The 26,223-nt window shown below is 40.8% G+C and overlaps 1 protein-coding gene across 7 annotated transcripts in view; it reads left to right on the top strand.

Moving 5' to 3' along the window:
- Positions 1-26,223, top strand: part of ORC5 (origin recognition complex subunit 5) — a 130,272-nt gene that overhangs the window by 19,362 nt on the left and 84,687 nt on the right. For all 7 annotated transcript variants that reach the window (XM_039517391.1, XM_039517411.1, XM_039517404.1 and 4 more), the window contains exons 6-12: positions 2,353-2,464; positions 3,450-3,580; positions 8,753-8,801; positions 10,202-10,292; positions 17,387-17,439; positions 21,733-21,845; positions 24,791-24,838. In XM_039517391.1, the coding sequence (XP_039373325.1) occupies positions 2,353-2,464; positions 3,450-3,580; positions 8,753-8,801; positions 10,202-10,292; positions 17,387-17,439; positions 21,733-21,845; positions 24,791-24,838 (597 nt within the window). The remainder of the gene's footprint in view (positions 1-2,352; positions 2,465-3,449; positions 3,581-8,752; positions 8,802-10,201; positions 10,293-17,386; positions 17,440-21,732; positions 21,846-24,790; positions 24,839-26,223) is intronic.

Consider the following 26,223-nt stretch of genomic DNA (forward strand, 5'->3'; position numbering starts at 1 on the left):
CACCTTGTTCTTTCTTGTGCTCTGTTTATTATTCCATTTAATAATATATTGTCCTGTAACGTCAGCTCTTTTATGCATTCTTTTGAAGCTGTTTCCACTGTACACTGCATCTTCTAAAATATGTATTGCTTTTTGAGATTATTACAAAATTCTACCACTCTTCATCAAGGTTTTTTAATAAGTGCCAAAGAGAGTATACAATCTTGGACGGACTGTAAGCTGTATAAGGAGCAACTTGGCAACTGGCTGTGTGGGGGGTGCAAACCCTCCTGAAACAGCTGCTTTAGTGGGAGCTAAACTCAAGTGTAGCGAGTGTGGGGTTGAACAGATGTTTGTTTTCTTGCAATTTCTCCAGCAGTGTCTGAGAACCCTTTGTGATGGCTCTCCTGGAGACAGGTGCAGGGACTCTTGGAACATTGGTTATGCAATTATGGCTAGCCCTGTTTTTGTCACCAGCAGGGGCTCTCTGACTTTTGGTATGTCTGTGTGACAGCCTCTTAAGAGTCTACCCTGCTGCAATATGGCAAAGGCGTTACTCTTTTGGGATTTTGTCTGGGATAGGAACAGAATATATTTTTCTGCTGCTCTTGCTTATGATTTAGGAAAGGACTGGACTTGAGTTAAAGCCCATTGAAGTTAGTGGGAGTCTTTCCATTGTCTGTTGGGTTGGGTTGTTTTGTGAAAGTGACTATTCCAATGGCAGTGGAAAGCTGTAGCTTCTTGATGTGCTTGAGTTAGTGGATGGGACAGTTTGTAGCTATATGTTGATCTTGGTGACAAAACACTTCTGTGGGTGCGTGTCAGTGTCACTCACTTTCTTCCTCATGTTTTCTTAGCAAATAACTTGTTCAAAGACCTAGTGTAAAATAAATGAAAAATGTGGTGATTTACTTTTTAATATTTTTTTAATTGCTGATTAATTTGTAGCAGTAGAGGTTGATTAGAGAAGCATATCAATCCTCTTGCCTGTGGTGGGGCAATATTTAGGTGATTCATAAGCACTGGAAAATAAATAGGTTGTTCCACCTTTCCCTTAAAGAATATATCTTTGTGCAAGATGGAAACTGTATCCTTAATCATTACACATCAGCCTATTGTAAATCTGTTTATTATATTTGAAGCTACCAAGAAACAGCAGTGCATGTAAGGAAGAACTGTGTGCTCTATGCTTTTTCTGATAATCTATGTGTCAATCCCTTATTCTGTTGTACTTTCTGGAATCCATGTGCCACACTACTTTTCTGTTTACTCACATCAGTGGTTCTTAATTTCTGGTGATTTTTGTGTTGTGGAAGTAACCTAAGGAAACAAGCCTTTTTACTTTTAAACTTATGGGCTGCTTCAAAACTCTGAAATCTCTTCATGGAAGAACCATACTTGAAGTGATCGGTCTTTACTGCTGAGTTTGTAGTACAGTTGCAAAAAGACCTGCAGAGATCAAAGAATGTAGCATTATATTTGTATGGTATAAGCTCAGAATATTTTGAGAATTGATCGGTTTACCTTAACCATGTAGTCCTTGTTCGCTGAGCAAAATCTTTTCTAACAGTAATGATAGATGAAGATGACCCCCACAAGGACGTGTGGAGTAATGGAATTGCACATTCTATTAAAATTGTATATTATAAAATGTGAATACGCTAGCCTGTTTTTTCTCTTTAAAGTAAGCTCTCAGATATTTAAAAAAAATTAATGGGACATCAGAAATATTTTTCTCATTCTTAAATAAATGGTGGGAACTGTGTAAAATAAGAATATTTCCATATGAAAACTAAATAATTTGTTACCTATAGACCCAACTTAATATTAAGTTGGAACTTGCATATTGCCAAAGACTTTGGTAAGTAACTATACCGTCACTTCAGCAGTCATAACCATGTTTAAGATTGCAAAGCAATCAATTAAGTACAGAGTTAACTTTGTAGTGGCATGAGTCAGATGACCTTTATAAATTAAGCCCAAAGTGTGTTCCCTTCACAAAATATTGGTCCTCCTTTACCTCCTCAACTCTTACTGTACAATCGCCTAATGAAATTCTGGATTTAATCATTGAAGTGAAATGTTGTCTTAATTTTGAGAAGGGAAGCAACTTCATATTGCCTGGTACCCCAGGTCTCTAGTAGCTTAAATGTCAATTAAATGGCAAGAGATATACAGGAATCCCAGATAATTATGAAAATCTGCAAATGTATGAGCTCCTTGATTAGGCCACCAAAAGACTTATTAATATGCTAATAATTTGTGTTAAACACTAAATTTGATGAAATTCTTCAAATGAAAAATCCTGACAATCGTTCTTCTGATTAATATTTTAACATGCAAGGTGACCTTTTCCCTCTTTCTCTCTTACAGACAGACAGAAATGTCACTGTTATTTTCCTTAGTGAAATTGTGTGGGAACTATTTCGTCCAAACACTGGATGCTTGGAGCCATTCACCTTGTATTTTCCTGACTACAGCATAGGTAATTTAATTTTTTCTACTTTTTTTTGTTGAATGAATAATAATAGTACTTTGCATAAAGGACTTTCCATCTAAGCATTTCAAACACTTCATTTTTTGTTAAGCAGTGAGAGTAGACTGAAGCTTCAGCTTTAAATCATTTAGAAAATGTGACAGTTGTGTATGCTGGTTACTAGAATCCAGAAGGCAGTGTTTTATTTTTTTAATAACTGTAGGTGGCTTTGGTAAAATTACAAGCTCTGTATTCCTAATCGCCCTCTCCTTAGGATTCAGAGACTCCCTCCCTTTTAATTCATCTAGATTTCCAATATGGATCCCGTGTCTCAAACCACACACTGCATGCTAACTAGTGAACTACACACCAGGGTCAGAGACTCCAGCCTTCTCCGGTATTCCGTTTTCCTTCAGGGAACACCCATGACACATTTTGCTTTTGCATGCAGTCTGAGAACATACCACCCCTTAAGTCTGCAAAGCCCAATCTACCTCATCCATTATGACTAGAAATCCCATTTTACTTCTTTAAGAATTGTTTCTGGGGATCCCCATTAGTGGCCCTCATAGGAAGAGCTCAGCCAGCTGATGGAAGTACAAGAACGTCTTTGGAGATCTGAATTTCTCTCCCACAGCTGTGGTTAGCTGTAGATGTCAAGACTGTTTCTATATCCTTTGCCATTTTGGCAGCATATTGTTTAAGGCTTTTCTTGTAATTAGTTGTCACTAAAGTTAGTGTAATTTAGTGTTGTGATGATTAAGTTTAGGTGTGGGGGTTGGCTTTTTTTATGCTGAGGGAGCCAGACCATTTTTGGTTCTGTTACCCCTATTGATAAGGTTTTCTTTTTGCTGTTGATTTGGTTTCTATGGTACAGCTGACTATCATTGTTTGTTTGGCTTGTGCTGCACTTAATTTTTAAAATATTAGTACAATAAGGCAATTGCCAGCTTTTTTGGGGGAAAAAAAATCAAACTTGTTTATATCCGAACAGGAAATCTACAAAAGATTCTGTCCCATTATCATCCTCCAGAATATTCTGCTGATTTCTATGCTGCGTACATTAATATTCTTCTTGGTGTCTTCTACACAGTCTGCAGGGACTTGAAAGAGCTTCGACATCTGGTGAGAGATCCTCTAGATTTATTTTTCTTGTCCAAATCTTAAAGGCTTGATTTATTGTTCGGTTTGGATAGAGAACATGTCATAAGCATATTGCATTAAAAGGTCCTGGGCTAGTTTACATGAGTTAATGAGGTATGGGTGTCCTCATATCCCTGGGGGCCTGCACCCGTCTCGTCTCCAAGGAGGACCTCACCAAGGCTGCAAAGAAACTGATGTTAAAAGAAAAAGGAAAAGTCAGTCTGGCAGGAAGAAATACTACTTGCCACCTATTTGACATTTTAAGTAAGGCTTTTGAGAGGCAGATGGCTAAAAATGAAAAGGGACATTTACCTGGATATTTCCCAGAGATAAACAGTCTGCATTTCGTTCTTCAAATGAGATTCAATATTTTTCCAGAGTCTATATGTGTCGTGTTCATTTGCTGCATACAGCAAAAATTAGCTTTGTTAGTGTCAACTCTAAAAAAGTGTTTAACCTATAGAAGAGTAAAATTTAACTTTGAATAGAGTCACACACCAAATAATCAATGTGACATCCTGATATTCTGATATATTTGCACTACCATGATACAGAATTATCTTCTATTGACATAAACCCCACACTGCAAAGCAAGATATTGGTTACTGTTACTTTGTGACTACTGATACTTAATTTAACAAAATAATAAAAAATGAATCTAATCTTCTCTTTCTTTGTTATGTTATAGTAGTTTCACATCATCCTCTGGCAATCTGAGTTCCACAGGTACAGAGTGTGAAGAAAAATAAAATTTTTTACTTTTGTTTTTTGTTTGCTGCTGCCTTTCCTTTTAATTTGACCACTAGTGTAGTTAGTGTGTGGGAAGAAGTAACAGTAAATAACCTTTTTTTATTTTTTTTTTCCACAGTCATTTATTTTTTGACCTCAGTCATATCCCCCTTTAGTTGTCTCTTTTTCCAAGCTGAAAAGTCCCAGTTTCATTAATTGTCCTCATATGGAAGCTGTTCCTTACCCCTATTTTTTTTTTTTCCCTTTCTAACCTTTTTTTTTTTTTAATACCTTTTGAGATGGTGTGACTGCATCTGCATCTTCGAGATTGATGATGTAATATAGATATATATATATTAGATATATATTCTTCCTCTTCTAACTTTCCTCCCTTTGGATTCCCTGCTTTTTTTGACTTGCAGAGCAGATGCAGTGTTAGTGGATGTTTTCAGAGAACTATCCAAAAAGACTCCAACCTTTGGTACTAACAATTTATTTAGAGCTAATTTAGACTTTTTACTCCTAAACTCACTTAAGTTATGTTTCAAAAATGCGAAAAAAAAAAATCATTTGTTAAAAATAATTTTTCCAAAAGAATTAAATTAATTTATTTGGGTTAATTTTTTTTTTATTTTTTTTTTTTTTTTTTTTTTTTTTTTTTTTTTTTTTTTTTTTTACATACATTTAATACACACACACCTACACTTTGATATAACACTATAACAAATCCTAACACTGTCTGGGTTTGGTAAGATCAACTGAGGAATCGGCCTTGATTCAGACAGGCCCCCCAGATCCGGGCTGCCTCCCGCGCTTTTCGCGTTATGTGCTATTTTGTGTGAATTTATGTTATATTGTTAGTGTATTAAGTGTAGAAGTAGAAGTTAATTTTGGGTAGTTTAATAAGCATGTGCATGGGTGTGTGCATGTGCTGTGGTGCCACAACACACAGTACAGTAGAGTAATAGGGCATGCCTCCCTCTGCCTTATCCCACACAGACCTGGAGCACTGGAGGGCAGGCAAGGAGGCTGAAGGTTCTGTAGGCTAGGAGAAGCACATTGCTCAGCAGCTTCCCCTACTCTGCGGGTGTGGGGAGAGAGGAGGCTCAACCCTCAGCCTGCCTATTTCCTGCCTTCCCCCAAGCCCCCAACCCTTCAAGTCCATGATCTGCCCAGTTCAGACAAAGTATAAAATGAGGGGTTTATTTCAAAATGCGCGTAGTCATTTAATTTTTGAATATCTACATTTTGACTTTCATGTAACCTATGAAATATCAAATCAGTGGGCACGTGTTCAGTAATAAACTACTTCTTGGTTACTGCCAAGGAGCATGACTTGTCTTTATACAATGTCAGTGGTTCTGATTGCATAACTTGAATTAATAAAGAAAGAATAGATGATGGGCCTTTGTTGTATACAGGTCCCTTGATCTTTAACCATGCAGTAATTTCACAATTCAAATGAGCTAAAGTAGTATAGACAATAGTAGCTAAAAGGATCAAGATCACAGCCTTGTCATTTCCCCTCATATCTGTACATATAGCTGTCTTAGTAAACTATTGTGTACTATGTATGTTTCACTGATTAAAATTGAAGACTCAGCAAGACAAAATGCGGAAGATTCATGCTAGAGTGTAAAGTTAAGTTAGAAGCTGTCTTAATAGAGAATAAAAATTAGCATAAAGGATTTATCATTATGCTCTTTTCAGTTCTCATCAATAATGTTACATCTAATGGCAATAAATTACATGTGTATGTTCCCTTTAAAAAAACAAAAAAACAAACCCCCCCAAAAACACTACTATCCTGTTCACAAGACTGTTAAATGGGCTGTTCATACTCTAATATTATAGCAAAAAGCCACTCTCTGAAGCCATTTAATGTTTACTTTCTGATATATTGTTTCATATTCTTATTTAAACACACATGCACACTGTATTTAAGCATTACTTAGTATGTTAACTAGTGGGTTTTTATTGACACCTAGACACTTTATAGATGGCACCTAATAAGTTACATACCTAGCTAGATGACCAGGAAAATAACTTTCGGTGAGTGGGAGTAGAAAAATCAATGGGAGCAACAAAATAGTCAAGTTACAGCACTGGCATACACAGGATCTTGCTGAAAATATAATCTGTTAGTTTTGATAACCATACGCTGCAATTTTGAATGCACTAGAGAAAAATAATCCAGGGTATCTTTAATGTATGTTCTCTTGAATCCTGTTAAAAGGAGCAACATACTGAAAATAAATGTTAAGCAGCGCAAACACTTGCGGTACAGTCATTTAATTATTCTGTAAAAATTACCATAACTTAGAAGTAAAAGTGCCCAATAGTGCACAAACAAGTCTGGCTAAGAAGAAAGAAGAGTCATGTGAAAATAGGAGTAGAGCTGCCTCACATACTACCCAGCTAGTTTCCCTAGAACTTTCTATGTCCAGCAATCTGTACAGTGTTTTTCCTCTTCTTCCCTAGGAACGTGGAGACAGGCTAGACCTGTGATCTTGTGCTGTTACTGAAATTTTTATTCCTAATTCTCTACCTTTCAGTGCAACAGACTGCAGGATACAGGCTTCTTTCTGTAGCAGCCTTTTTTCCCTTAAAAATCTACCTAGATTTTTTTTAAATTTTAGATTAGAGCCTGAGCCTGGCTGACTCTCTGAAACCTTAAGTTCCTGGTGGGGAGGGAATCTCTCGAGGGCTTGAGAGAACGAGTGTATGGCTTGAGTCAACCTCCCTTTCTCCATAGGAAAAAGAGGGATAGTTGATAGGGAGAAGAGAGGAAATGGTGAGGCAAGGAAACATTCCACTTGTGTGTCACTCAAACAGCCCCATGCCAATGAGGTAGACTTCCTGCTCTGCCAGGTTCCCCAGCAACAGCCCCTGAGCTAAACTTTATCTATAGGTAAAAAGTGTAAAAGTAGATGCAGTATGCTTGAAAGGATTTGCTATAGTAGTTGAGTCATTCAAGTTTGAGGGGCCCAGTTCTGCAGACATGTATGTTCTTGAGCAGTGGTCCCCAAACTGTGGGGCACAGAGGAACATTCAGGGGGGCATGTCAGGGCCCAGGCAAGCCCCCACGGATGGTGGGGAGGGAGTACCACCCAGCCCCATTTGGCCCCCTGCCGCAGCTCAGCCCTCATTCCCTCTCCTCCAGGCCAGCTCTGCCTCTAGCCCAGTTCCTCCCCCATCCTCAGTTCCGCCCCCTGCTCCACCTTCAGCCCAAGCTCCTGTACTGAGGAAGCCTTGGCTGTGTAGTAATGGATGGGGGAAGGGGGGAGCACAGACAGATTCCATTACTGGTAAGCAGGGTGTGTGACAAGAAAATTTTGAGTACCACTGTTCTTGAGTAACTTTGCTAATGGGAGTAGTCCCCAAGTCATCAACTGGTCTACTCACGTGAATAAAGATACTGTCTGTAAGGGTTTCAGGACCCAATCCTACAGGCTTTTGTATGTGCAAAGTCTTTTGTATGGAATGTGTTGATATAGACTAGTATAAATATTGTATAAGTTTCTGAACTACTCTGCATATAATAGAATTTAGATTAATGCATGCTGCTTTTTACTGCTGTAAATGTGTTTGATTTTTCATTTCTGACTGCCCCTACCCGGGACCCCAGCCCCATCCAACCACCCCTTCTCCCTGACCGCCCCTGGAACCCCTGCCCCTGACTGCCCCCTGCTGTCCCATCCAACCCTTCTCCTTCCTGACTGGCCCCCGGGACTCCTGCACCCATTCAAACCCCCCTTTTCCCTTCCTTCTGTCTGCTCCACCCCCTATCCACACCCTGATGCCCTGACCACCACCCCAAACTCCCCTGCTCTCTATCCAACACCCCCTGCTCCCTACCTCCTTACCGCGCTGCCTGGAGCACTGGCGGCTGGTGGCGCTACAGCCACGCCGCCCGGCTGAAGCCAGCCATGCCACCACGCAGCACAGAGCACTGGGTTAGGCCGCGACTCTGCAAATCGATTTTTATCATTTCTTCTCTGTATTTGCATGTAAATATAATGTATTATTGAACATATTTGCAGCAGAAACAGTGAGTTTTGACAAAAAAAGGGTGAAGGAAATAAATTTGTCTGCAGTAAGTTACTTTCTACACTACTGGTTTAAAAAGATACAATTGCTGTATTGAAAGTTTTTTTTTTTTAATCAATATACTATAGTGAAAAGATTTTGTGGAGGTTTGTCTTTGCTTTTGTTGTGAATGTCATCTTTATGTTTGTATACCTGGATATTACACTGTGAAACCTTATGACCTAACTCAGAGTGAAAACCTTGGAAGCAAAATGCCATAATTAGTAGTTGAAACATATTTTATTCACTTTACATCACGCAGATGTGTGTTAGATGCTGTACAGTATAGACTGACCAGGTCTAATACATTGTCAATTTTTCTGTCTTTTTCTGCAGGCTGCACTAAATTTTACTAAATATTGTGAACCAGTAGTCAGAGGAGAAGGTAAGTGCTTTGCTTTTCTATTAGGCTGTCTCTATGTTACAAGTGCTGTAGCAACACTGCTGTAGTGTAGATACTTGCTACAGCAATGGAAGAGGTTTTTCCCATCTTTGTAGTAAATCCACCCCCTCGAGAGGTGGTAGCTAGGTTGACAGAAGAATTCTTTAATCAGCGTAGCAGTGTTTGTTGGGGCTTAGGCCAGCTTAACTATGTCTCTTGGGATATAATTTTTTTACACCAGTGAGTGATGTAGCTAGGTCAGTCTAAGTTTAAGGTGTACAGCAGGCCTGAGTAGCAGTCTGCATTTAAAACAGTGGGGTTCAACCTGTGCCTCTTCTGGAGTGCCCGGCTTTGATCCATTTCCATTCACTCTGCCAATCACAGCAGTATTGCTTTACCGTCTAGTAAGGCTTCCGTATGAGGAGAGAGTAAGAAGACTGGGACTTTTCAGCTTGGAAAAGAGACGACTAAGGGGGGATATGATTGAGTTTATAAAATCATGACTGGTGGGGAGAAAGTAAGTAAGGAAGTGCTATTTACTCCTTCTCCTAACACAAGAACTAGGGGTCACCAAATGAAGTTAATAGGCAGCAGGTTTAAAACAAACAAAAGGGAGTATTTCTTCACACAACGCAGTTAACCTGTGGAACTCTTTGCCAGAGGATGTTGTGAAGGGCAAGACTATAACAGGGTTAAAAAAGAGCTAGATAAATTCGTGTAGGATAGGTCCATCAATAGCTATTAGCCAGGATGGGCAGGGATTGTGTCCTCGCCTCTGTTTGTCAGAAGCTAGGAATGGGCAACAGAGGGTGGATCACTAGGTGATTACTTGTTCTGTTTGTTCCCTCTGGGGCACCTGGCATTGGTCACTGTCAGAATACAGGATACTGGGCTAGATGGACCTTTGGTCTGACCCACTAAGACTATTCCTATGTTGTTATGTTCTAATGCACACATTTGGACTATAGCAGAAGCAGACTAACAAGCTTTTAGTCAGTGTTTCATGGAGATGAGACTGAATCTGCTGCCAAGCACTTTTCTCTCCTAACAGCTGCTCCCTCATATACAACTTCTCCCCATACCTCAGCAGCTGAGAAGGGAAGGGAGAAACTACCTTCCCTCTCAGGCCTAGGAGTGGAGCGTGAAAACAGCTATTCTGTTAAATAGTCATGGAGTATCACAAAGTAACCACCATGCAACATCCTTGCCTTGCAGTGTGGTGTTTACATCAATAGAAGATAATTCTGTATCCTGGTAATGCAAATATTTCAGAAAGTCAGGATGTCACACTGATTATTTTGTGTGTCTGACTCTATTCAGCTATTCAGTTGAATTCCACTCTTCTATAGGTTAAACGCTTTTTCAGAGTTTACACTAACAAAGCTGATTTTTGCTCTATGCAGCAAATGAACGTGACACACGTCGTCTCTGGAAAAATATTGAATCTCATTTGAAGAAAGCAATGCAGACCGTTTATCTCCGGGAAATATCCAGGTAAAAGTCCCTTTTTATTTTTAGCCACACGCCTCTCAAAAGCCTTACTTAAAATGTCATTAATGTGGTGAGTAGTATTTCTTCCTACCAGATTGACTCTCCCTTTTTCTTTTAACATCAGTTTCTTTGCAGCCATAAAATACTACAACTATTTTTACTAGTGTGTCTCCGATAGGAAAATACAAACTAGTGTTCAGTGTGTTTTTTATGAGACCTTATGAAACTATTAAGTTAATGTGTGAAGTAGATTTTTAAGGCAAAAAGCATATAAAACTATTTATTAACTAGACACTGAAGCAGTTCTCCACCAATGGAGATGTGATTGGTCCTTCACCAATGCCCAGGCAAACAGGTGGACATTGCATCATGCCTGGAAGGTCAACAACAATTCAGAGTGTATGGGGAGGGCAGTCTAAAGGAGAGGGCCCCTTATGGATAATGTTCTGTCAGCAGCTCCTCCCTTTTATAACAAAGGTCAGACATGGGTAAGGTGTTTCTGCTGTCATTGGATGTGTTAGGTATGACTCAGGTGTCCTCTCTTGCTCTATAGCCTTTAATTTTTGGTATACTTAATGGGTGGGTTTTTTCAGTGTTGGGTTTTTGGGGGTTTATTATTGATTTACATTTTAATTTACAAAAATGAAAACCTCTTTTAAACATGCTTATAATCCAATAAATCCCATAATTTGATTTGGTAGGAGATAGAGAGAAAATTATAGGGTGCTTTTCAATAATTCATAACCTCTTAAACATGGAAATCCATCACCATAATATATGAGGATAACTGAAATTGTCTTCTCTTTTAAAAATTGCCTCTGAAATTCCACACTGTATCATTCATGTCTTACTATGCAAACCTCAGAATTCTTTAAGGTACTATAAATATGAGAAGCAACACACAAGCTCCTCAGAACCATCTTATTGGGGCAAGGTTTATAAATCCACTGTACCATCACTGATCCGTTGTTCCTTTCTTTCCTTCACCTCCTGCTTTTATGGAACAAAAACCTTCCTCTTCATGGGATTATTTTATTTTAAATAGCATTAAGAATGTATAAGTGGGTGGGTGGTGGTGAATTAAATTCTTGATCAACATTTTATTTGGGACATGGTAATACCAGGGTACAACATACATAAGAATGACACATTAGGTAGTGCTGGTGCGGGAGTGGCACTATATATGAAAGAAAGCATAGAGTCAAATAGAGAAACTCTTAAATTAATCAAACTGTACCTTAGAATGTCTCTGGATAGAAATTCCAGGCTTGAATTATGAGTATAGCAGAAAATACTACCGACCACCTGACCAGGATGGTGATAGTGATTGTGAAATGCTCCAGGAGATTTGAGAGGCTATAGAGGTAGAAAACTCAAGCATAACGGAGGATATCTGCAGTCACTCAGTATGGGATTCTGAGATGAAGTTTTTAGACACCATTAATGACTGCTTCTTGAAGCAGCTATTTCTGGAACCCACAAGGGGAGAGGTAATTCTTGATTTAGTCCTAAGTGGAGCACCGGATCTGGTCCAAGAGGTGATTATAGCTGAACCACTTGGTAATAGCGACCAGAATATAATTAAATTTAACATCCTTGTGAGAGGGAAAATACCAAGGAATAGCACCACAGTAGCATTTAACTTTAGAAAGGGGAACTACACACAAATGAGGAAGACAGTTAAATGGAAATTATTAGGTACAGTCACAAGAGTGAAATGCCTGCAGGCTGCATGGAAACTTTTTTAAAAGCATCATAATAGAGGCTCAAATTAAATGTATACCCCTCATTAAAAAACATAGTAAGAAGACCAAAAATTGCCACCATGGCTAAACAACAAAGTAAAAGAAGTGGTTAGAGGCAAAAAAGGCATCCTTTAAAAACTGGAAGCTAAATCCTTTTAGGGACCATTCTCATGAGGGTCTCTTAAGACAGGAAGTACAATCTCTTGCAGTTTTTGTGGTGATTGAATCAGTTCCACTGGATTTTATCTGGGGAGGGTTCTACTCCAGGTACTGTACTTCTTGGGTTTATAAGACGAGGAGGATGGAGACTGATTTTAGATCTCAGGACTTTGAACAGCTTCATCCTTTCTGTGTTTCAGGTTAGTAACCCTGGAAGTGATCATTCTCTCTTTGGATCTCTGGGGGTTGGTCTGTCTCTCTTTCTCTCAAAATTCAAGATAAATACTTTCATATAGCTGTGCACCCTTCTCTCACATGTTTCCTGCAGTTCATTCTCGGCAAAGACTACCACCAATACAGCATCCTCGCACCAATACAGCATCCTCGCACCAATACAGCATCCTACCCTAGGTTTTTCAGCTGCTCCAAGGGTCTTTAAAAGTACCCTTGGCACTAGCAACTCATTTTTGTCAGATGGGAATAATAGTTTCTCCCTCCTTGGACGATGCACTCCTTTCTTGAGGTGCAGTCAGTAACCAACAGGACCATATTCTCTTTCCTGCTCCTTGGGCCTCTGCCATTCTGGACACTATTACAGCCAAAGCATATTTGCCCATGGAGAGATTCACTATAATATCCAGCCTCATTTCCACAATACATCAGACCTGCAAACCACAATGAGGGTTTGCCTTCAACTCCTGGCCACATAGCAGCCTGTATATCCATAACATCCCTGGCAAGACTACACTCCTGTTGTCTTCAGGTTTGGCTATGCACAAATTATCCAAGTGGGTGTCATACCTCAGAGGGTCATCAGCTTCTTCAATAGGTGGAAAGAGCCTCAAAAGATCTGCTTTAGAAGTTCCATTTTCATGTCCTCCCTCCCCCAAAAAAGATCATCTCTATAGATGCCTCCCTAGTAGGCTGGGACACCCATTTCCAGGACTTCACAGCTCAATGGAGACCCCTCTCCAGATCAACATTTTAGAATTCAGTGCAGTCCATTACACTTACCATCACTTCCTACCCAACATCAGGCCACTCAGAGTAATGTTGGGCAGCAGGTCTGCAATGTATTTTAAAAATCACCAAAGAAGAGCAATACCCCAGTCCTTATGCACAGAATTAATAAAACTAAGGAATTGGGGTACATATCCCACCACATAGAGATTTTAGTGATTTATCTGCTGGGACCGTTAGAACACTGTAGCAGACTTCCTGAGCAGGAAGTGGGAACTGAGTGACAGTGTTTCAGAAGATCTGTCTCACCTGGGGTTCCCAAGAGAGAGATCTTTGAGACACCATTAATGCAGAGTACAAGAACTCCTCACTTAACATTGTAGTTATGTTCCTGAAAAATACAACTTTAGGCTAAACTATGTTAAGCTAATCCAATTTCCCCATAAGAATTAATGTAAATGAGGGGGTTAGGTTCCAGGGATGTATGGATAGATACACACACACACACAGTATAAGTTTTAAACAAACATTTTAATACTGGTACACAGTGATGATGATTGTGAAGCTTGGTGGAAGAGTCAGAGGGTGGGATATTTCCCAGGGAATGTCTTACTGCTAAATGAACTAGCAATTGACTGAGCCCTCAAGGGTTAACTCTCACAACACTCTACAAGGCAGCAGGAAAGGAGGGAGGACAGACAGAGACACACACCCTGGGTGTGAGAGGAAAAAATGCTCATTCCCCTTTAAGTAGCTGACCCCAGGCTTAAGGACACTGCCTTGTTAATTAAATCAGCTTGCTGAGACCCGCAGCTACTGCCTAGGAGCTCCCTCTGTTGGTCGTGTGTCCCCCCTGCTCTATGGAAGATGGGGTAAGCGGGGTGCAGGAGCAGGGGGGAGGGGGAGACACCCTGACATTAGCCCCACTTCCCCTGTAGAGCAAGCAGGAGTCTCTGGGAGCAGCTCCAAGGCAGAGGGCAGGAGCAGCACATGGCAGTGGGGAGAGGGACAGCTGCTGCACAGGGAACTTGGGGGAGTGGGGAGCTGATAGGGGGCTGCTGGTCCACCCTGGTTCCAACCACCCACCAGCTAACTGCAGGGGGCTGCTCTTCCTGCTAACAATGGACAAAACAGGCTGCTGCCAAACGATGTTAGAAGGGAGCATTTCACAACTTTAAATGAGCATGTTCCCTAATAGATCAGCAACTTAACATTGAAGCAAGGTTAACCGGGATGACTTTAAGTGAGGAGTTCCTGTACTGACACTTGTGTGCAAGCGGAAGGCACAGTCACAACTTGTTGGGAGATGCCCTCCTTACCCCCTTGGCCTCACATGTCACTCTGTTTATCCCTCAGCACTGTTGTTTCTCAAGGTCCTAAATAAGTCCATGCAAGAGAAAGTGGTGGTCATCATCATAGTGCCATCATGGCCAAGGCAGGTATCTGATTTGCCTGACCCTGTGACCACCTTTTCATCTTCCTCTGGCAGCAGATCTCCTCACCGAGTAGTCAGGCACTGTGACCCACCTCAGCGCCTGGCTCCTAGATGGCTCTCTAGTGTACAACAGGACTGTCCTTCAGAAGACCAAATGATACGGCTCAGTAGTGGAAACCCTATGTGCAGAAATGAAGATGTTTTCAAGCCTAGTGTACCCATCAGTCTGTACCTCCTCTTGAGTCTCTCCTCATACATGTTCTCAATTACCTGCTAAATTAAAAACCCCAGGCTTATCACTGAGCTCAGTTCAGGTTTACCTGGCTGTCATTACAGCTTTTCACTCCTCCCTCAAGAGGTTTTCAGGCTTTTCTCACCCAACCATTGCAAGATTCATTAAGGCTCTGTTTAACTTTTACCCATTTATGAAGAATCTGCTACACACGGACTTCAACTTAGTCCTGAATACTCTGAGAATTCCGCCCCCCCATTTGAATCTACAGGGAATTGTACCCTTCTTCATTTGTCCTTTTAAGACCTCATTCCTCATAGCCATCACCTCAATCAGAAAGGTAGGGGAACTCAGAGCACTTTAGGCTGACCCACCTTACACTCTTTTCTATGGCAATAAGGTGATATGTCTCCATTGCTGTCTTCTGCCTAAAGTTTCATCAGAATTCCACATTAATCAGGGCATTCATCTACCAGTGTATTACCCCAAGCCTTGATCTTTGAGAGAACAAGGGAGTATCCGTATGCTGGATACACAAAAATGTACCTTGGCAGGATTAAGCCCCTTGGCTTTTTCTAGACCTTTTTTTTTTTTTTTCCCATAGCAGAAAGACTGAAAGGGCAAAGACTGAAAACAGCTTTCAGGATGCATCCTCACCTGTAACAAAGCCTCAAAGGTGCGTCTTCCACCTAGGGAGATTGCCCATTCCACCAGGGCTCAGTCTACCTCTCTGGTCTTACTGAAGAACATACTCATCTTGGACATTTGCAAAGCTGTCACCTGGTCTTCAGTACATTTTCTCAACACTGTGCTCTTGTTTGTGCATCAGCTCTAGAAGTGGCCTTTGGCGAAGCTCTTCTTTGTCTCATACTGAATCCACCACCTCAGCCCCCTTCCCCCTCAGTTGGGGTACTCCTTGGGAATCTGCTGACATGGAGCACCCATAGGGAGCAATAACTTGAAGGAGGAGAGGTTACTTACCTTGTACAGTAACTGGAGTTCTTCGAGATGTTTTGTCCATATGGGTGCTTTACTACCCACCCTCCTTCCCCTCAGCTTCAGAGTTGTTAAGAGCACAAGAAAGGCCATATTGGATCAGACCAATGGTCCATCTAGCCCAGTATCCTGTTTTCCGACAGTGGCCAATGCCAGATGCTTCAGAGGGAATGAACAGAACAGGGCAATTATCAAGTGATCCATCCATTTTTGTCCTAGCTTCTGGCGGCTAAAGGCTTAGGAAACCCATAGCATAGGGTTGCATTTGTGACCATCTTGGCTAATAGCCACTAGTGGATCTGTCCTCCAGGGACGTATCTAATTATTTTTTGAATCCAGTTATACTTTTGGCCTTCACAACATCCCCTGGCAATGAGTTCCACAGGTTGACTGTGTGGCGTGTGAAGTAGTATTTCCTTTTGTTTAAAACAAACCTGCTGCATGTTAATATCATTGTGTAACCCCTAGTTCTTGTGTTATATGAAGGATTAAATACACTTCCTTATTCACTTTCTCCACACCATTCATGATTTTATAGACCTCTCTCATATCCCCTCTTAGTCGTCTCTTTTCCAAGCTGAAAAGTCCTAGTCTTTTTACTCTTTACTCATGTGGAAGCTGTTTCATCCCCCTAATCATTTTTGTTGCCTCTCTCTGTACCTTTTCCAATTCTAATGTATCTTTTTTGAGATGGGCAATCAGTACTGCACGCAGTATTCAAGGTGTGGGTGTACCATTTAATACGAGGCATTCAAGTTCACCCATCTTAGTATTTAGACTTCTAGCATTTATATACAAACACATACATTTTTTTCACTTTTTAGCTGTCTGCCATTATATGATGTAATTGAATGGGACTCTTTCATTTGACTAAAAGCAGCAAAGAGTTCTGTGGCACCTTATAGACTAACAGACATATTGGAGCATGAGCTTTCATGGGTGAATGCCCACTTCGTCGGTTTGTTAGTCTATAAGGTGCCACAGAACTCTTTGCTGCTTTTACAGATCCAGACTAACATGGCTACCCCTCTGATACTTTTCATTTGACTGTTTCTCTTCAGTTCCTACCTGTACTCTATCAACTTCATTCCTATCTTGTTTACTAGGCTATAGAGAATTGCCATTAATAGATTCTTCCCTAAGAGATGTCTCCATCCGAACTATGTGCTCCTTTGCACCTGTCGGCTTTCCCTCAGCCCTTACTTTAAAAACTCTTTTACAACCTTCTTAATTTTACATGTCAGCAATCTGGTTCCATTTTCGTTTAGGTGGAGCCCATCCTTACTGTATAGACGCCTCCTTTCTCATTCTGTATAGACTGTGTTTGAGAAGGAACTGTAGTGGAGGCAACGCTCTCCCACCCTGTATATCTTGTACCAAAGCACAAAGATGCATAGGGCACAGGTGTGGACCCGCTCACAAAATCTTGGTTCATGAGTTCATGGATCCTCATGTGGAGGACCCATAGGGACAAAACATCTTGTACTCTAGTTACTCTACAAGGTAAGTAACTTCCCTTTTCATTTGGATATGGATATTCTTTCTTTAAACACCTGCCTTTCTTTTTTAGCTCACAGTGGGAGAGAATACAGCAGGATGATGGAGAACCTGGGCACTTGAAAGGTATCAAATAGATGCAATAATTCTAAATAGTAGTAGTTATGGTAGCAGTTATTTAGTGATGTGATTGCTGATCCCTAACAAACACTTAAATGGAATGACTTTACTGAGGCCTAGATTGTACCTCCTTCCTTGGTGCAGAACATGCCTGGATGCTGAGTCTGGGCATGAGGGGGAAATAAACCACTACTCCTATGTGCAGAAGGATGGAGAGTAGGCTGATCCATGACTCTCCACTTGCTCTGTGCATGACCAGCAGAGATGACTATATCTGAAGGGAAGTACGCTGACCCTGGTAATGGGCTGACACAGCATATACCAGAGCAAAACAGGAGTCCTGGACAAATTGTTGCTGAGAGAGGTATGTGAATCATGACAGTCACAATTCCTTTCTCCTGCTGCCTCTGGAGTAGTGCAGCTCTGTGCCACCACCCCTTATGCAGAACTGAGAGAAGTCTTAATAAGCTTCTGGCAAACAGAGGCTAGGAGATTACTAAAACGTCTTCTTTGAAAAGTCCCTCTCCCATTCAGCAGTAGATTCTTGCCCAGTTCTGAATTTTTGGACCATCTTTTCCCCCTAGTCTCCACCACGGTAAAACGCTTCTTTTGATGGATGCAGTATGTTCTGACTGCCTATCAAAGCTGTGGTGATAGTCTATAGATAATGTGGTAGTGATCAGAGTGTGATTCAGACCTTTGCTTTTTAAACAAATATGTAACTTCTGCAGTGTGTCTGGTCAAGGGAAATAGAATCATAGGGTTATTCCTAAACCTCCTATTTTTCCCAAATGAGAGCAATACACTTATTCCTGATTCTCTCAAAAAAGAGAGATTTTACTTAAAGTTACTTTCAGGATACTTTAAGCTCATACACCAGGGAAAATGGTTTTGTAGGTAAATAACATTTCTGACATTAACATTTTTCTTAAAGAGAAATTAATATGTAATAAACTGTACTCTGGGGATGTAATTAAGCAAACAATTATTCAATGCATAATGCTAATCCCAGCAGGTCAGAAAGATGGAGTAGGAGCACAGGCATTTCAGTATTCAACTTAGTTGTGTACAAGCAGGAGTTTTTTATCTGGGATTGCATTTTTAATTAAAATGCTGTACAAATAAAACAGCTACTTGACTGTTAGTAGAAGCTGAAAAAAAATATGCCGTGCTTTCATGACTACCTGAAAGGAAATTTGTAAATAACCCATCTCAAGTGCTCCACAATTATATTGTGAACTCTGAAATTTACACTAACTTTTAAACATGTTCCACTGTTTTGATCCTTATTTGTTAGAAGTATGAAGATTAAACCCGCATTTTTTGTTAGTTTGAGCATTGACAGATATATGCTTGGTGTTTGTACAAAGCACAGAAAACAAGCTACAGGGAACAATCTAGATGAAAAGACAAAACTGAGCAGGCACAAAATAGACCCTCTAAGAAACTGACCTCTCCCACCAACAGAGAAGAGAAGGTAGCTTGAGCCTGCTGGTCACACACATTTTAAATAAAAAAATGTACAGTGACTGGAGGAAAGTGGGGAAAAAGAAAAGTGTAGAAATGGAAGGAGGAAAGGTACATCATGGAATACCCTTGGTTATGTAAAGTATATGTAAAATTGCAAAATGCATATAGTAGACTAGACCAAATGAATCAGGCTGAGTGTTTTGGAAACCTTTTACCTTCAATCATAAATAAAAGTAAACTAAAATGTCTAGAAGCTGAGCTGCAGCTGAGAAACCAGCCACAGCCTGGGTGTTGATGTGTGTTCAAAGATGCAATTTGGCTCCCTAGTTGGAGTCTGGCTCATTGTGGAGCTGGTCCCTTGAACAGTTTATAGCAGCCTTTAGGTCCAATCTCAATTGGGAAGCGGACAGATTGACAATTTTGCCATATCCACACTAGCTACCAAACTGTCTTAAACCAGATTGGCCTGAAAATGTTTAAAAATGTGAGGGGGGTTGTTTTTTTAAAACCAGTTCAGTAAATGAAGATCCCAGCTCAGATTTCATCAATTATCTGGGAACCACTATCATCATCTTAGTAGTGGTATTTGTCACAGTTCAGGGTAATTGGACCTGTATTCCCCCACCATGGTCCAGCAAGGGCACTCCCTCTACACTTCCGGCTCTTAAGCCATCACCTGTCTTGGCTGGAGACCTGTGACTCTCTTTCCCTATGACCAGGGTACTTCCAGACTGCACGGCTCCTTGCCTATACTGTGACCTCCCTAACAAATTCAGGCTGCCTAAGCCGATCTGCTTTGCTTTGCTGTTCGGAGATAGTAAAGAATGTAATTGCCCACTGTTAAACTACCACACAGCTCTTTCTAAGTAAGCACATTTATTCTTAATGTTTTCTCTGTAATGCTTTTACCTTAAAAACAATAAACAAAAAAAACACCCTACACCAGGGGTCGGCAACCTGCAGCACGCATGCCAAACATGGCACGCGAGCTGATTTTGAGCGGCACGCAGCCGCCTGCCGCAGTCCTGGCCCCCAGCCCCACTCAGCCCCCCTGCCCACTGCTCTCCCCTGCAGGGGCAGGAGGCAGAAGCTTGGTTCTGCGGGAGCCAAGCTTCACCCTCCCCAGCTTCTTCCCCCAGAGTGGTGCTTTCTGCCTCGCCCCCTCCTTCCCTGTGCCAATCAGCTGATGGCCCTAGCGAAGGGGAGGAGGGAAGAGCAGCAGCGTGCAGGCAGTTCCCTAGAGGAGACAGAGGTAGGGATGGAGCCTTGGGGAAGGGGGTGGAACAGGGCATATCCCTTCCAGCCCTCTGCCCTGATTTCTCCCCTCCTCCCCACTGTGTTCTGTCCTACACCCTCCATGCCCCCCAGCCCTCTGCCCTGACCCTTGAACCCCCTCACACACCCAGCCTTCTGCCCTGCACCCCCCACACCCTCAGCTTTCTGCCCTGACCCTTGAACCCCCTCACACACACAGCCTTCTGCCCTGAACCCCGCCCACACCAACACACACCCAGCCTTCTGCTCTGCATCGCCACAGCCCCATCCCTCTGCCCTGACTCCCCCCACACTCAGCCTTCTGCCATGCACCCCCCCACACCCTAGCCCTCATCCCTGAACCCCCCCCCCCATCCCAGCCTTCTGCCCTGACCCCTGAAACTTCCCCATCCAGGTCTGGGGTCCCGGCCGCAGGCCCTGCTCAGCCCGCTGCCGGCCTAGGTGAACAGAACCCCAGGCTGGCAGCGAGCTGAGCAGGCTGGCGGTGTAAGATCAGCATTTTAATTTAATTTTAAATGAAGCTTCTTAAACATTTTGAAAACCTTGTTTACTTTACATACAATAGTTTAGTTATATAATATAGACTTATAGAAAGACTTTATAAAAATGTTAAAATTTATTACTGGCACGCGAAACCTTAAATCAGAGTGAATAAATGAAGACTCGGCACACCACTTCTGAAAGGTTGCCGACCCCTGCCCTACACGCATGCTAATAAGCTTACCAGAGATCATCCCCTGACTCCAGCAAGGGCTCTGGCTGGTGAACAGTCCTTTTAAACCGACCCAGGGGTTTTCCTCTTGTTATCAGTTCATTATTCCTTTTGCACACTACAAGAACACTTACTCTTATGGTGGCCTCAGTAGGCCAAAGTCCTTCCAGTCCTTCCCGAAGGATCCCCGCAACCATGGACCAGAGGTCTTGTCCACTTGCCGAATCAGAAAGAAGGCTCTAAGTCAGTTTAAACTCAGGCTGTTTGTCCAAAAATCCTTTCTGTGCCTGCTGGTTCCTGGAGAATCCAGTTTGAACCAATACATGTGAGTCTTTCTCCAAGTGATGGTAGCTCTCTGGAAGTGTTACAACCTGAGTAAATTTGCCTAGTCGTCATCCACTGTCCCTGGAGGGTTGTTGTCCCTGTCCTCCATGGAATTACGTACAAACCCTGTCCCACAATGATACATACATTCAATAAGGTTTCTCCTGGGTATTGCAGGAAATTGTTACCTGTTGCTGTATGTATTTAATCTTTGTATTACCGTAATGTCTGGAAGCTCTAGAGCAGTCCACCAGCAAACTGAGTGCTGGTATTGTTTTGTTTCAGGGGTGACCCATGCATGACACATTGTCCCACAGCACTGCCTGCTTTACTCTTGGGATACCTGGATTGTAGCAAATATCCATCTCTGCTGACTTGCAGGAATGGAGCAGGCAGAGAAGAGGAATGCTGCAATGTGTTTACCCTTGAGAACTAGAACAAAACTTACTGGTCTAATTTTAAACCTCTCACGGTTAGAATGCTCCCTCAGTGACTCATAAACTGTTTGTGTTTTATAGGACTTTCTGCACATGCTCACGTAGAACTTCCTTATTACTCCAAATTCCTTCTAATAGCTGCTTACCTTGCCTCCTATAATCCTGCCAGGACAGATAAGAGGTTCTTCCTTAAGGTAACTATATTTTTCTTACTTCTGTATGCTGGAGTCATGCGTACTACTTCACTCAGGTCAGAACTCCTTTAGGTCATTCACTTTCAGCTCTCTTTTGTATCTTATTTGTTTGATTTGAACAAAACTGTGACTTTGGATCACATATTGTGGTGTGTTGACAATTGTCACATCATTACTGATATTTAATATGAAAAATGAACTGTTTTGATCATTAAAATATGCATAATATTTATCTAGCACTATTGTGTTGCATGGCATTTGTAAGGTGACATAGTTCCCTTCCCTGAAGTATTTGTGATCCTGCAAATCAATGCACTGGTGTGTACTATTATTCACAGTTTGAATCCCATGGAAGAGAGCAGAATTCCATGTGGGTCTAAAGGGGTTTGCACTAGTTCATCTGTCTGGAGAATAGAGGCCTTAATTTGACAAAATACAGGTGGTGGAGGAGAGGAAAAGGTTGCAACAAAAAGTAAAGTGATTGAGCAGCTATGCTTACCGTTTATATTAGTAACTGTAAGGTTTTTATAGCTTAAAATGTGTAGGTGTTGTAGGCAAGGATAAGAAATGGGAGAGACTGAGGGATAAAGCTTGCTAATTCTTTAAGAAATCTCTTTTTTTTCTCTCAATCTCAAAACCTATAAATATACTGTCCATATTTTAAGCTACATGTACTGGAGTCCTTAGTGATAATATACTAATTAAGTAATAAACTTGGACGTGGTGTTCATTTTTATGGTGGTTATATGACCCCATAATGGAAACTGTAGATGTTTCACATTGGTCTGTATTGTTTTGTATGTACTTCAGAAGAGGAGAGAATTATTTGTAATGATAACTTACAGATATGTGTATATAGCTAAATATTTCATTTAACATTTGGCAAGAGAAATATCACTGGAAGAACTTATTTGCTGAATAATGACTCCACTGTTTTAACTTCTGATTTCATGCCGACTTCTCTATTTCCTCAGGATCTAAATTTAACTGTGGGAAATGAGTCAACAAAAGCATTTATTTTATTTATATACATAAAAAAGCAAGGAAATTATGAGTGGTGAAAAGATATAGCTTTATTTATCCCTTTCATTGTAGCATGTCTGAAATCAGGCTCCAGGCCTTCAGTCCCTGTGCATGGGCATACAACAGTTCCTCTTCAGTGCAGTGAAATGCATACTTGGGACATGCACCTTAAAGACCTTTGAAGTGCGAGGCGATGTAATAAATTTGATGGCTTTTTAATTAGTCAAGTTAAATATCTTGTCAAGTATTGATAAAGCATGAATAATCACCATTTCTGCCACAAGCATCGCCTGAGAGCACTTAATCAGGTGTTAAGGCCACGTTCACAAATTACCAATATCTCAAAAGCCAGAACAAATAGCACTTTCCGAGAAGATTTCTAATCCTGTGTCTGTGTCTCCTGGGAGCTGTAGAAGGAGAACTTGTTGTTGTTGGAGTTCTAATGAGATCTGGTGGGATTTGGGCAAAAAACTTTATATTGGAGTCATTAACCAAAGTCTCATAATCAGTGAAATAGGTGTGAACCAAAGGAATGTTGTTGAACCATTAACCTAAAGGCAATAATACTATTATTAAAATAGTTACCACTGTAGACAAATTGAGGTAATGTTGCAAATTAAAAGCCACAGAATGTTGACAAACAATTACAACAACAAAATAATAAATCTACAGTGATGTCATGAGTTGAAAGAAATTCCAGTACAATGTAACATTAGAGATTCAAAGGGAAAAATTGTAAAACATTTTAAGTGTCCTTTTGAAAAAGGATAACAGTTGACAGGAAGTCACCATTTTGTGCACAGTAGGACTGAAAGAAAAAAATAGTCTTGTTCTACTGCATACCATATTGAAAATCTGCCTAGAATTTATTTTAAGAAGTGTGTACATGTGTATTTTATACTTAGGGTGCCTATCTATGTACTGTAAGCAGCCTTGACATAATTTAAAAATACATTACAAATAAGATTTTAATGTAACTATTAAACTGCAGCAGTATAATTCATATAACCCACCACCTGCAATCCACGAAATTTAAAAACTCCAATTATCTTTCCCTTACCCCTCCAATACCCTTCCTTATTTCTTCCCTAGCCCCTGTGCTTTGCCCTTCCTTGATCCAATCCTTTCTCCCACAACACAATCCTTCTAGATGAATCCTATCTGCTCACAGGGCATCAGTTACTTTCTTTATTCCAATTACATTTTTACCTGTCTACCCCTGACATGACCTTCACATTCTGTATCTTGGCTTCTTTTTGACACTTTATTGCTTTATTTTGTGGGTATCCTGTTGTCATCTTAGATATAAACCAAAGAAAACTGAGTGCACCTACATCATTTTTGATGTCTATACAAGGAAAACTGGGTGTATTTAAAATAAGTGACAGCTGCTTTCCCATTTCTAGAAAGACAAAGGAACTAACAATGAAACACACTTTGGCCTTTTCTCAAGCTGATTTTGAGGAGGGGGTGTGGTGGAAGAAGACTCATAGAAATGGCTCTCTGCTTCTTCTGATTAGTGTCACATTAATTATTTTCTGGTGGCTAAGTATTTAATTTTCTGATTTTTAAATTTATACATTTTCCCCCAATAAACCACTTTACAAGTATAAGAACGCTGTAGGGTGAAAGTTTTCACCCAGTGTTCACACAGTTCAGATATGAGGGAGCCAAGAAGTAATGCCCAGAGTATGTTAGGATATTAAGTGTTAGGTATTGAATAAACAGTATTGCTGTTAAGGACAAAGATAACTAATTGGCATGTGATAAGAAGGCAGAACTATAGTGGTAGTACATTGCTATAAATGTGTAATGAATAGTTGTATGTTAGTTGATTTTTTTTCACCCTATTCAAGTTGTATAACATTATTGTAACTTCTTGCTATGTCATATTTGCTCATATTTTGCTTCTGTGTTTACAGCATCATGGGAAAATCAAGAAGACAAACTTTCTGAAAAAACATGAAAAGGTATTTATTTAGCTTTCAATCCTCATTCACAACTAAATGCTGCTTTCTCATGTAGTAGTGGCTATATATTTTTCCTTTCCTACCTGAATGTATGATTTAAAAAGCATACAAGAGCATTGCATGCTATAATCTCTAGTGCACTGGTTTATTTGATATTTACTATTCATACAAGGCATTGTTGTCATTATTAATAGACATTTTTATTTTAAGATGCCACACACTACATTTAATTACGATCATGTAGTGCAGATCACTTCTGGTCTTATTAGATAATAGCATCAATTTGTACGTTTCTCATGTTTCTGCTTTTTTAAACCAATAGCACATTTCCTTCAGATGTGAAGTTGTGCAGTGGTTTTGCTTATAAAAAAAATACTGATGTGGCTCATTATGTTAGAAAAGCAGAGACCTTTTGCTTCATTCTCTTTTATGTCTGAAACTAAGTTTAAACTTTATAGGCAAAATTCTATGCACAACCAATGTGAGAGGAACAATAGGCCAGAATCTTCAAATCTGGTGCCTCTAGTTTGGCTCCGAAATCCATATTTAGGTATAAAGCTAACTGAATAGGCACAAATGTATTAGCTAAATATGGGACTTGGTATTTAGAAGGTCATAGTTAAGGTTATGTTTATGTCATGGAGGGCATGGAAGTCATGGAATCCGTGACTTTCAGAGACCTCCATGACATTCTCTGCTTCAGCCCCAGGGGCTGCAGCACTCTGGAGCTGACAGCCAGTGGGGCCCTGGCAGGGTTCCAGCAACAGAAGCGACAAGTGACGGGGGCCCCCTGCAGAGTTCCACCCACAGGTGACAGACTCCTGAAGGGGCCCTCCTCAGGGTTCCAGCGACGGGTGACAGCCTCTCATGGAGGGAGGGGGACGCCTCGGGTGAGCAGCTGGGGTGTCCTGTTTTCTCTTCAGGATGACCACATTTCCCAAAGCTCCCAGCCACCGTGGGCAGAGGGGGAACCCCACAGCTCCCAGCCACTACTGTGGTCGTAGAAACCATGGAGCTTCAGCAACAAAAGTCACAGACAGGTCATGGCTTCTGTGAATTTTTGTTTATTGCCTGTGACCTGCCCATGATTTTTACTAAAAATAACCATGACAAAATCTTAGCCTTAGTCATAGTACCCATAAACCCTACTAAGGTCAGTTAGATGTTCAGTAGCTTTGAAAATCAGACAACTTTTAGGTGCCTAAATGTGGATTTCGGAGCCTAACTTTAGTCACCCAGGGTTAAAGTTTGACTGCTTTTATGTTGTGTATAAGGAAAATGTATGTTCCTTAAGGAAATTTATAATTATTCCATCAAGACAAAGGATTTAAAGAATAGTGGCCAAACCCTTTACCCAAATAAGTTGTTGTAACTGCATGGATTTC

Source organism: Mauremys reevesii, linkage group 1, assembly GCF_016161935.1.
Source record: "Mauremys reevesii isolate NIE-2019 linkage group 1, ASM1616193v1, whole genome shotgun sequence".
Lineage (NCBI taxonomy): Eukaryota > Metazoa > Chordata > Testudines > Geoemydidae > Mauremys > Mauremys reevesii.